This window comes from Haplochromis burtoni, unplaced genomic scaffold (assembly GCF_018398535.1).
Source record: "Haplochromis burtoni strain Fernald_Lab_line unplaced genomic scaffold, NCSU_Asbu1 Contig_207, whole genome shotgun sequence".
Classification (NCBI taxonomy): Eukaryota; Metazoa; Chordata; class Actinopteri; order Cichliformes; family Cichlidae; genus Haplochromis; species Haplochromis burtoni.
This window is the reverse complement of record NW_024582568.1, coordinates 1017358-1029981: the sequence shown is the minus strand read 5'-3', so window position 1 is coordinate 1029981 and position 12624 is coordinate 1017358. Positions and strand designations below refer to the sequence as shown.

The 12624-nt window shown below is 42.5% G+C and overlaps 1 protein-coding gene across 1 annotated transcript in view; it reads left to right on the top strand.

Annotated features, from left to right (window-relative positions):
- Positions 1-12624, top strand: part of LOC102314492 (striatin) — a gene marked incomplete in the record, with an annotated part of 39847 nt that overhangs the window by 21032 nt on the left and 6191 nt on the right. Inside the window, 7 exon segments of the mRNA XM_042226348.1 lie at positions 4609-4712; positions 6921-6994; positions 8777-8855; positions 9866-10030; positions 10194-10329; positions 10428-10590; positions 11319-11429. Of these exon segments, the coding sequence (XP_042082282.1) occupies positions 4609-4712; positions 6921-6994; positions 8777-8855; positions 9866-10030; positions 10194-10329; positions 10428-10590; positions 11319-11429 (832 nt within the window).

The following is a 12624-nucleotide window of genomic DNA, read 5'->3' as shown; positions in this document are numbered from 1 at the left end:
GTCATGCAAGTGTGGTAAGGTTACAAATGAAGATGATTTTTCTTGTAAATGGTATGGCAGCCACAGTCATCAAACTAAATGATACCGCAAGATTATAAAATCAGTATCTCCTTTAAATACTCTAAGAGAATAAAGTAGACCTGTATCTTAGATATATTTTCATTTAGTAGTAGAGTAGCAGTGAAAGCTGCTACCTGTCCATGTTTCCTTATTTTACTAATTAAATTTAGAATAGAGTTATTCAAAACAGAAGAGATTAATGCTAGCCAACCATCTTACCAGTGCTGCTTACCAGGATCTAGAGGTTAGTGGCTGTTGTTTATTTTCCTCTGTATCCTAGCATTAGCCTATCTCTTCTGCCTCCTTTTCCTGTCTCTGAAAAGCCCAGCGCTCTAGATGCATGCCCCATTCTACATGTCTCTTGCTCAGACACACTAAGGAGCCCTTATCCAGCAGCGCAATAATGCAGTCAGTGTGAGGCTGGGAATTAAATGCTTCCTGTGTCTCTTTATGGCCAGAGTTGACTCATTGCATTCCTCCCAAGGTTAATGTTTGATGGAGAAGAGATGGCGAGCCAGAGATTCACAGAGCCGCACTCTTCTCTATCTCTGGCACGGCAGGACTCCAGGGGTCCCTGGGCCAGCGCTTCATGTGGATAAGGGAGTGAATGGCCACTTGCTATCTCAAGCAGCACAGATGTACAGTTTCATCTGCGGTGGAACATTAGACAGTGAATTGAGCCGGAGTGAAATAACAGCCTTTGGAGTTGTTCTTACACTTTGTCATCGTTTTGGATCTGATAGGACTTCACTGTGTGGCCTTGCCTTTGCTGCCATTGTGGAAACAATTGAGCTTTTTTTCTCCACTGAAGCAGTCGTGACACATTTTAATTGAAATGTACTTTTTTGCTTCAGCAAATAAAGACCAGATTCACTCGATATGAGAGCCATTAAATGGAAAATAGCTCCAAAATTAGCTTAATGAAGTTGTAAGTGGACCCTTTTACTCGTTATCCAGTTTCAGTGCCCCAAAGCAGTGATCGCTACTGATACTTGGATTCGAGCCAGTATAAACAGTATAACTTATTTTAAGAGCCAGCCAAGCTGTGATGATTTTCCTGATGCAGTAGTTTTCTAATTCCTTATTTGTGTCCTTTCTCATCCCATGATCATTTCTGTGTTTCTGTGCAAAAGCCATTTATTAATAAGTCATCATTGACGCCACTCTTTTCCTTCTGTCATACCTACAAACCTGATCATCAGTCCACCCGCAGGGACAAATCTGTGTTTCATCTGATACATAAGGGCTTACTGTCTCTTTTGTGATGTGTATGATTTGGACTTTACTGTAATTTTCTCTAGTCCTCTACACTCTATTATTTTACTTTCATCATGAACCTTTTTATGAGCCTGTTTTGTTCTTGGACAGCTCCATGTTTTTATTCTTGGACTCTACTAGAGTAGCTTTACATGATTCAGAGCATAAAATAATTTGTATTTAATTGACGCTGAAGCTTTGCGCATCTCCTCAGATCTTACTCTCTTTGAAAGAAGCCTTTTTCCCCTCCGTCCTTTATAACTACATTCTTCTAATTTGCTGCCCTCTCACCTGGTTTTCCACCAGGTAATCAGTTGCTTTACAGCCCTGCCTCCTCCTGTTGTCCACGTCTTAGCATGAATCTGATTGGAATGATAAGAATGGACAACACAAACCCATACATGCATCAAAGGTTACAGCAGAGCATCACTGCTGAGAAAATCTTACACCCTTTACCTGCTCACATAACGGTGTGAAATTGTGTCTAAGCTCTGAAATGTGGACTGAAATATAAATCTTCTGCTGCCAGGGCATATTGAAGGTAACATAGCAAGTAAAATGTTATTCTGCAAGTATTTGTATATCATTTTCTGTCTCTCTTATGTGTGCTTTGGAAGATTTAGTTGAGTTATAGAGCAGCTTAGCTGAGCAGTAAATATGGCCTTTGTCTTAACTGGAACTGCAATAACAAGTCATTCAGCTGAACATCAACCCAAGACAAACACTTCAGTGACATGACGTTACTAAAGCTGGCAGTTCTCCTCAGCATCGCCCTTTATAGATTGGGCATCCTCGTCTTTGAGCTTTAGCCTAGCCAAAAATCCAGCTGTTCTCAGTTGACCTAAGACACTCTGAAGTAGCACCAGGTGAAACGTGTACACTCATCATTCTCTACACTGGCTATGCTGGATGCACATCCACCTGGATACACCATAACAATATATGAATATGAGAAAAATAAGTAAAAGTTTAATAGTTTTTGTTTGTTTGTTTGTCCATCAACATCCATAGTGGCTCAAGGATGAGTAAAAGTTAATATTGTTGTTGTCAGTCCCGAATACATTACTATGGATGCAGCTATCGATCAATGCACATAAAACAAGCTGAATAAGGAACTGGAGACTGTGTAAATATAATGGTTAGAGTGGTATGAGGTAGAGTGGCTGCTTACCCAGCTTTCAGAAGCAAAGCACGTGTACACTATTATCACGCGACTGATCCTAGCTGAACTCCATGCTGTTTGCACTGTCACACTGAGGACAAATACTCTGAGGTGTAATTGCACTTTCACAACAGCAGGCTGGTTTTGATGAGTTCATCTACAGATGACTGTGGTGATGGAGAGATGAAGGAAATGCTCATAATAATTCGAGGCAGATTGAAGTGCTGTCATGACTCACTGTTGCAGGCAACAGTAGCTGCAGCAGCGCTACTTGCTATCCATGTGAAACTGTGATACAACCCACTCAAACTCGCACCATCCTCTGCATGTAGAGTGAAATGCAGGGAAACAAGTTAATAGCCATCCCCTTAAGATGTGAGCTTGGATGTTTTTAGAGGGAATTGTCGTCTTCTTTTTGAAGTTAAACACAGGAGCAGTCAGACTTGTGCTCCTGCTTTCCATCTTTCTTTGCAACATATCGACCTTAATGATGCTGTTCAGGTTGTGTTAATGATTTTCAACATTACTCCAGTTAATTTTGTCATCTCCTCCTAGCTCCACAGAGGCACTTAAATCCCTTCTTGTGCTTCTTGTTTTTCTTGTGATCATTTAGCAACTGAGATGGATTCTACAGCAATTTTATTATAGCAGTGAAATGGAAACGGCGGCATTCTCATCCTCTCTGTAAACAGCACAGCTTTTACACACTTTAGCAGCTTTTAAGAGTCATTTGCCCGGCTTGCTGTAACCTCATAATGTCCGATGGACTGTGTCTGTTTGGTTTATCTTTTATTTGGCTCCTGTGACTATATTTAGTGGAAGGCATATTTATAAGGATGTAATACACGCTTAACCAAAACGGGAATCTTTAAGCTGGGAAGAACGCATACTTTTTTTTTCTTTTCTTTTTTTTTTCCAAGTGAAAATGTATGCTAATGTGCGTTTTTCTTTGATCTAGACACACATAGCATTATTACAGAACAAAACCAGAAGGAAGCGTCTGCTAATTTGGCTAAAACTCGGAGGCGGTACTGTAATTCTCTACAGGATCTGTGACTTTTTACAGCCTTTTTCCTGTGTTTAAAATGATTTTCATTCTCCAGCCTCACAGTTTGTTAAAACCACATAAAAACACAGGGGCTATCTAATAATAAAAGACTAGAGACCATCTTGTGATGGAATTACTTGAGCAGCAATCTCAATGAGTTCTCTGAATTAATCACCTAATTGTCTTCAAAAATATCATGTATGCCAGATGAAGACACATCAGGCTTGGGTCATCAAATCATCAGACTGAGGCTGGATTGTATTTTACCTTGAATTTCTTCTTAAATAAACCTCTGTGTTGTTTTGTGCCTGTATCTTGTGTGGTTTAAAGACTTTGCCCACGGACGGACACATAAACACCTGCCAAAGTCCTCTGAGATTCCTGCTAATGTCACCAGGAAAATATTTGTCATGAGGACGTGCATGTTGGACTCAAAAGGTGAAAACCAGCCATACCAGCTTTGCTTTAACGGATGAAAAGGCATAATGAGGTTCATAAAATACAACCATATAGAGTAATTTTACCTCTCTTGATAATTCTTTTTCCTTTTAAAAATTTCTTTACACAGCAAAACACTTCACACTGGATTGTGTTTTTAGTGCCCTTGCTGCAGCTCATGTACTGTATGCTACACCGTGAGTTTGTATGCTACACCGCTGTCATTGCGAGTGTGTATGTGTGCACACATGGCCGCACGCGTGTGGTACCCGGCAATGTAATGTAACGCTGACTCAGACCGAGTGCGTCAACAGCTGTTGCCTGTTAGTGAAGAGAGACAGTGGCGTGGAGAGGGAGGGGGACGGTTGCCGCGTGGGGGGAGTGAGGAGGTTAGATTAAAATAGAATAGTACAGATAGGCTTTGTATTTCCCATCATGCCACACACATTGATTTGACATCATCCTATTTTAGTCTTGACAAAAGAAGTTGTTTTTCAGATGTGAGGCAACATCTGAAAATCTCTTTGACGTCGTTAACTAATATCTAAGATGGCAAAACCTCTGAGACGTCAGCTCTATTTATAAAAGCAACCACTGTGACTCTCTCAGCTCTTTACTGACAGTCCTATTTTTGTGTTTTCAGGCCCAAATCGCCTTCCTGCAGGGGGAAAGGAAAGGCCAGGAGAACTTGAAGAAAGACCTTGTCAGAAGGATCAAAATGCTCGAGTATGCGCTGAAGCAAGAGAGGTGAGTGCCCTACCACCCACTGCTTCTGCAGCCCACCCACAGCACACACATACCTCAGCAAGTCTCCAACAAATGCAGTGTTTTCAGGTTTTATAATAAAAAAAATTTAAAAAAAGGTTCCTGCCACTGAGACTGTTTTAAGGGGTACCGTAGCTGTGTCAGATTCTCACTAGTCAACAAAGCATCACGTTGGATTTGTTGATAAAGATTCGAACCGCTGTGTTTCAGCCATATGCCGTGTCGCCTGCTCAGCCACGGAGCTAAACTGATGCTTAAAGAGTAGTGGGCTTTCTTTGCCCCCCCCCAATTTCCTCTTATTTTCTCTGTCCCAGTCTGATGTCTCAGCTGGTGTCAGCAGAAGCAGAGTGCTAGAGAGATTCCCCCGAGTCCAGCTGGTGTTATGTCTCCAGTTGAGAGCAAGTGTTGGCATGAACGCTTTGTATGCTGTCAGATGCTCATGGCTGCACGGTCCCCAGCAGGAGGACAGAATTGGAAGGAGTAGGAGTCCTCTCTCTACCAAAGGCGAGGTCACCGTTGGCACGTTCTTTCCAAGACGAAAGGGCGATGCAGTAGTAGTGGTGGTGACAACACTTTGCATTTCCCTTTCTCTTTGAAGCATGGCTGCACACTGGAACAGAGATGTCAGTGATGTCTACACATCTCTATTAAAGTGTCTCTAAGCCACCGAGCACATTACCCCAGCGGGGCTTGAAGAATTAACAGTCTTTAAACTAATAAAATAGGCCTCTGGATTTTTGTAAGTGTGATTTAGTGCATTCTATACGTAGCCAGGCACTCGGATCACTGTCTCAGCAACCACACAGGATGTATGTAACTGCTCTGTGGCTGACAGTCGAAGGCTCTGATTGTGTTTGAAGCCTGTGAGCTGAAGAAGCATTGCTGAACCAAGACAGTGAGCAGAGTCCTCCCTGGATAAGTAAAGGTTAAACACAAGAAAGTGAAAACTGGGGTAGGTAACAAATGAAATGGCTGGCTGCAGGTATCATAATTAGATCTGGGAGCAGGGAGATTGTGTAGGCTAATGAGGGCCTTAACAAAACTGAGTTAGACAGGTGTCAGAATGGGTTAGCACTTTCTCGTTCCTCCGGTCAGCTCAGAGGTTAGTTATATTTTGCCTCCATGCGCTGTGCGAGGAGCATCGTTCTGGGTTTGAGCGTCAGATCTTCTTCTGGCTGTTTGCAGCATGTATTTGTCTACTTTTCTCCAGTGAGATCACTACAGACGTTGCCTCTGGAGCAACACTTAACCCAGAATTACTACCACTATGCCTGGTTGCTAAGCAACCGGTCATGTCTCCGAGGGTATCTCAAAGCAATATCAGGAATGGCTTTCTGAATGTAGGATGTACCCAATTTAAAATGAATTAGATTTTGATGGGGGTTGCTTCACACCGCTCTCATGTGATGGTTCCTCTGCATCACAGACATGAGTGGTTAGAAAGCTCTCCTTGTGTCGACTCTTTACCACTGTTGTGGATGCGTGTGAAGCCACTGGAAGAAACTTCACGTCATTATTGCGAAAGCTGAATCACCTGAAACTGTGATGTCATCACTGTATGTAAACTGCATTAATGTTTATCCGTTTTGAACAGCAACTGGAAATGTCAAACAAATTAAATAAAATTTCAGCGTCTGTAACCTAAAGGCTTGTAGAGTAAAAGGTTATTATGTCAGTTGGCATATATTATCCCCCACAGCTGAAAAAAAACATTAGTCACTTAATCAGTTTTCTGTTAACAAACAATTAAGTCGTCTTTTTTGGTTTAAAAAAAAAAAAGACACAGATTTACTAGTTTCAGCTGCTCAAATGTGAATATTTACCTGTTTCCTTATTTTTCTCTAAACATTCAAATAATTTAATTTGAATATGTTCACTCGTATACAGGAGACTACGATGAGCCGATAAATGCTGGAAATTCGAGTTCAAAGCAGTCCTGTTTTATATACTGTCAGAAATATGCTATTTAATGATTCGGTACACGCTGTCTTACGTTCCTATTAGAAGTGTGCCTCTTGTTTAAGCTAACCGGTCTGTGAGAAGTAGAACAAGTTGCAGCTGGGCCGACTTTGGGAGCTAATTATGCAAATATTGTGCATAATGAGTTTTTTAAATAGCCGTTTCTGATCAATCCTGTTTACTTATTTGCCTCTGTCCCCCTTTTGTCTTCTTTCTCTCTTTTACTCCCAGAGCCAAGTACCACAAGTTAAAATATGGGACAGAGTTAAACCAAGGTGACATGAAGCCTCCAAGCTACGACTCGGGTAAGTCCATGGAGACCCAAACGGCCAGCTCCACCTCCTCACACTAAATCACTGTGATTGTTGAGTTCACATACCTCTGGTGACAGGATGGTTACGCATGCGAAGCTCCTGCGATCGTGTTGAATCTTGTTTGTCTCGATAGATCTGTTCAGAAGTTCCTGAATAGTGAAAGATTAGGTTTCGTTGCCATAGTACAAATATTTCATTCATTTAGAGGTTTTTCATAGAAACCAGTCCCTGAGAAATGGTTAGGATTATTCAGGGTGACAGTGACATTGTTTCTGGAAAACCGATTTCTAGAAACAATGTAATTGGAGCTGAAACAGTAAATCAGTAATGAGTTTTCAAACAGCACAAGTATTACCTTGCCGTAGCCTCACAACTGCGAGAATGTGCTCCTTTTCCTGTTAACTTATTTGTTAATCTGCTTGGTAAGCTGTAATGAAAATGACTGCTTTTCTTTAATGCTGTGAGAACAACAATCAAAACAGAAACAGTCCACACAATGAAAGCTACTAGTGTTGCCCTCTCAGCTCAACATAGATAAGAAGTCCTTAAGAGCGTAGAAATGTGAAAATGTAGCCATTTCTAGTTCAACCTGCTGATGGAAAGCAGCTACACGGTTGTTGGAAAATGAGCTCGATGCTTGGGAATGTACATCCAAGAATTCTGGGAAATGCAATCAAATCTCTTTGCATGACTAAAACCAAGTTAGAAGAATTCGCACAAATTAATCTTTGATGCTGGGCATCAGTTCTCCATCTCTAGCGTGTTTTCCTTTACCTTATTTAACAGCAGCATCACTCTGAAATCTGCATGCTACCTGTTTCTTGTTATATTATTATAGTTTAATTGGCCTCTCATGTTTGGGTCCACTGCCATCGTTAAGTCAGATTGGGATATTTCCTCTCCTCTCCTCATCTCTATTCATCAGAGCTCTTCAAAGCACCCGAGCCCTTGAAGTGTTGATGAATGAGAGGAGGTGAAGGGGAGAGGTGTTGGTTGATGGGGGCGGGTGGGGGGAGTGAGAGACGAGAAGTGGGAGGTGTTGCTGGTGTGGTGGCACACCTGCCCGCTCATCACCCTCTTGAATTAGGCATGACCCAGTTTTTAAGGCACTCTCATCTCTCTGCCCTGCCAATTCCACCCTGCAACGCACATAAATACCCACCCAGTCTAAACCTCATTAACGCGTCTCTGTGCTCCATGCAAAATTCCCAGCTGACTCGCCAACGGACTGTTGACTTAAAGTATCAAAGTGAGCTTTGAAAACCTTCATTGTTTGTCATAGAAAGACAGAGCGTGTCGGGCTGGATGCTGGAAGCACCAGCACACGTTGTTGATCTTTCTAGTATGTCATGAGACGGGTGGGGCAGAGACGAGTCGTTTCAGCGGCGTTAGAATTCATCACACGACATCAAATGTTTTTGCTTTAACGTCACGGAAAAAGCTGGTGACAGTGAGTTTTTGAAAATCCACTTTAAAGTCAAAGCAGCATCAAAATCCAGTTTGTCAAATGAACAAAAAATTTTAAGGGATGTAAATATTTTTGTTTAAAGCTGTTTTGTTTTGTTTGTTTTTTAAGTGAGTTTTCACTGGAACGATTCAAAGAGAAACCATACTCTTTTCTCTATAAGTGTGTTTAACCTTTTATAGGCTGAAAGAAACTGAGTACACGAGTGTATGGTTGCTGGGATTTAGGAATGTCTCGGTCGTGTTTACAGAGTGGAAATAATGTCTGTTTGCGCTGCCCTGATTTGTGTCCTCCTCGTCTCTCTCCAGACGAGGCCAATGAGAACGAGACTTCTGGATCGCTCAACAATCAGCTGTCCTGGAAACAAGGCCGTCAGCTCCTCAGACAGTGAGTGCACGCGCTTTTAAACCTCGATCAAAAAAACGGTCTTCAACCCAGAAACCTACTAAACTCGCTAAAATTAACTGCACTGAAATCGACGTCTTCTGTTGAGAACTGAAATGTCCAAATCACTGGAATGGTGTGCTTCCAAGCTTATTAATTGCTTAATCATTGCTGGAGGCAATTTTTTTCCCCTGGCAGTTGCACATTGCAAATCAGTTACGTCAAACTCATGACAGCCTTTCCCTGAGTCACATGCACACCTTTTTTTCTGCTGTTTCTTCACTGTGTTCAAACTCAGAACCGAGAAAACTGAAAACCTTTTTGTAGAAACACGTAGAATGGACCCAATAAGCAGAAAGCGTTGGTTTGAATCAAGTCTAATCAATTTCCAACCTCTACTTACATTTCTCTGAGATATTTGTCCCTTGTGTCAGTCTACTTACTATGGGCCAAAAAAGAAAGTGTGGGAAAGGGCTCCCTCACATGGCCAGCAGCCATCATTACCTGCTCCGTGTGTTTCCTTTCCTCTGGTGCACCCAGCACACTCAAGAGTGTGGTTATCCTATCATCCTGCTCTCTAGTCTGTCATTGTAAATAAACCAGACACCATCAGGCAGCCTCACACATCATCTGCCCCAACATGCCGCCTGATGATGCAGCCAATTTATTCACGAGTCCGTGTCATGGGACAGATCAATAATGTGCTAAAACACCCCTCCCTTTCATTCAGTCGCCCGCTCAAATTGCTAAAGCTTCTTCTGCATCCCCACAGGGAAGGTGTAATATCTGATGAGTAGCTTGTCGTGGTGAGACTGTTGACTGTTAGAGACATTTTTAACAGCGAGAAGTGCTTTTGTGTCTTTCATGGTGAGGTCAAGACAGTAAAAGTAACGCAGCCGGGTTAATTTATCTTTCTTTGCGTCACTGCAGGACTTTACTGCTGCACAAATATTACTTAAAAACTTGGGGGAAACCATATGCATCCATATTTAAATCCTCTTACTTTGTTCCAGGTACCTACAGGAGGTGGGCTACACAGACACCATCTTAGATGTAAAGTCCCAGCGAGTCCGAGCACTGCTAGGACTAGCCGGGGATGGAGCTGGAAGGACAGGTGAACGCACGAGCACCGAACCTTTGGTCAACGGGACAGACGCAACAACAAAGGGCACCAGAGGGTGAGCATACACCCTTTAAGGGTGTCTATACACTCCTTGTATATCACAGAATGACTGAAAATGAAAGTCAAATAAAGCTGATATAATGGAATTGAAAGGCTTGCTTTAAAAGCATAGTTAGTGCAGCTGTTTGTTTAATGCATGAATCATTCTCACTCAACAGGAAAACGGAGCTCTCTGACACCAGCGCTGTACTGGAAGCCTTCAAGTTCATTGAAAATGCAGCTGCTGAGTTCAGCGATGAAGACGAGGAAGAGGAGAGCGAGGGGAAAGACAGGACTAACGTGGAATCGAGGACGGTAAGAAACCAGTCGACCTTCCCACCTTCTGTTCTCACGTGTTTTTGCAGAAGTTGTTACTATACTATTAACAATGGCCGGCAATGATTTCCCTGCAGATCATCAGGAAGAAGCCTGCATCGTCTACGTCGCCCGCCAGTATGGACACCACTGAGGACCCTGACACAGAGGAAGTGATGAAGGGCTTCGACTTCCTGTCTAGTCCTGACGAGATGGACACCTCGCCAGAGACTAGAGGCACCGGGGACGGCACAGACTGGGGTGAGTCACACGTTAATCACCAACAGATCAGAGTTCGGAGTGGATGACACTATTAGCCAGACACTAGATACAATTAGAGTAGTTATGATATCAAAATGTTTCCTTTTTGTATTATCTGTGAGTAAATGTAAAGATCTTGTTTTCAGTTTGGTGACCGTTCATGGAGTACTTGTCATTCACATATCATGCTGTGGTCATTAGTCATGATGTTGGGAGTTTATGTTTAATCATAGTTTCTTATCCTTTCCGCCGTGTGTTCCCATAGCCAGCCAACCTGTGACCACAATGTGCATCCCACTCCTGTTTGTGTGTTCCCGGTGTATCTCACTGATAAAAAAAAAATGGGCTTAATGTCATGCTGAGGTGTTTTCTTTGACTCTGACCACAGATCTTAGTGTTGAGTCATCTGTAAACCTAAAGTCAGTACACTAGACTATGCATGGGATGATTTTTCTGGTCAGATTTAGCACTGAGAACCCGCCACATGACATTAACAACCCTGCCATTACTTTTACATAGACTGGAAAAGAAATCGTGAGCAGATTAAAAGAGATGCCTGAAAATGCTGCTCCCAGTTATGTAATGTCAAAGGTGCTCACCTCAGACCTTCTGCTCTCCTGAGGGAAGCCTCCAGGAGAGCATGAGCCTTGGCCCTGCGAGGCAAATCGGGCCTCGACCAGGCCAGTTCCTCAACAGCCTCTCGGTCTGGTTTTGTTCTCCCTGTGTAGAAAAGGACGAGCAAGGTCCCATTTCTGAGGCCTGGGACGTGGACCCGGGCCTGATAACCAAACTCAAGGAGCAGTACAAAAAGGAGCGCAAGGGGAAAAAGGGGGTGAAGAGTAAGTCCTGTCGGGCGATGCTGCCTCCCTCCCTCTCCTCTCTTTGTAGAGCCTGACTTTTCCTGAGCTAAGCCAAAAAGCCTAAAATCAAAAACAAAATTTCATTTCCGTCTCTGGCTGCTCCTCAGTTTCATTTATCTTTTTGTCTCTCGTCTTCCTCGTCTTTTCAAACTGATGTCTCTTCTGTCTTCTGGTGATCATTTTCCTGTCCAAACTCATTGTTATGCTCAATGCATGTTTATCCCATTTAAGCATTTTTTTCTATTTTTTTTTTTTAACTGTATAGCCGTATTCATCTCCTCCTCTACACTGTCAAATATAAGATTAATGAGTTAGCCGTGACGATAGGTCCATCTGTGTCCCATCTGGGCCAGCAATAGTATCCTCAGTCATCTGTTTCTGTATCTTCTCCAGTCATAATAACATAATCCTCACCATCTTTACCCTCATCTGTCAGCCATGTTGATGCAACAGTAACGAGTAATTTTGCCGCTACCATAAATTGATGGCAATTAAACGCTATTTTTTTTCAGTGACTCAGTGAAGTGACTCAGCTGAATACTACAGCTCTCATAATGGCAGCCCACTTCAGACCCATTCAGCCACTGAGAGCTCTTAGATTTCACATTTGTTTTGAGACCCACGCTCTGCTTTCCTGCTGTTGTGATTGAATCATGAGATCAACAACAAGTTTGCTTCACTTTCTTCTGCTCTTGACTGTAACACCACTTTACACAGTTGCCTTTTTTTTCCTGCTCTGTGTTGGAGCTTTATCACTTTGGTGCCTGTGTGGAGGAGATCATCTGGCACTTTAAGAAGTAGTTTGACATTTGGGGGGGAGAAATATTTCTACTGGGCTGAGAATTCAATTGTACGATCAATATACTCTGTTATCCATCTGTTGGCTATAAGCAGCATAACAGCTGCCCTTCCTCTAAGGTAATGTAAGGAAACCGAGCTACATCCACCTCTGAAGCTAATTAGTCTGTTATGTTTTGTTAGTTTGACCCATTATATGAAAACAACAGGTAAGAGTCAACAGAGCTTTCCTCCCATTGGCAATCTTTTTAATATAAACAGATATCTGCATATTCATTATTGACCATCTGGTTTGAGCAGGCTCCGGTTGCTCGCAGAACATGTGTTGAAACAAAAGAGGGATTACATTTAGCTCTAGCTGTTAATTGCCTTTTTG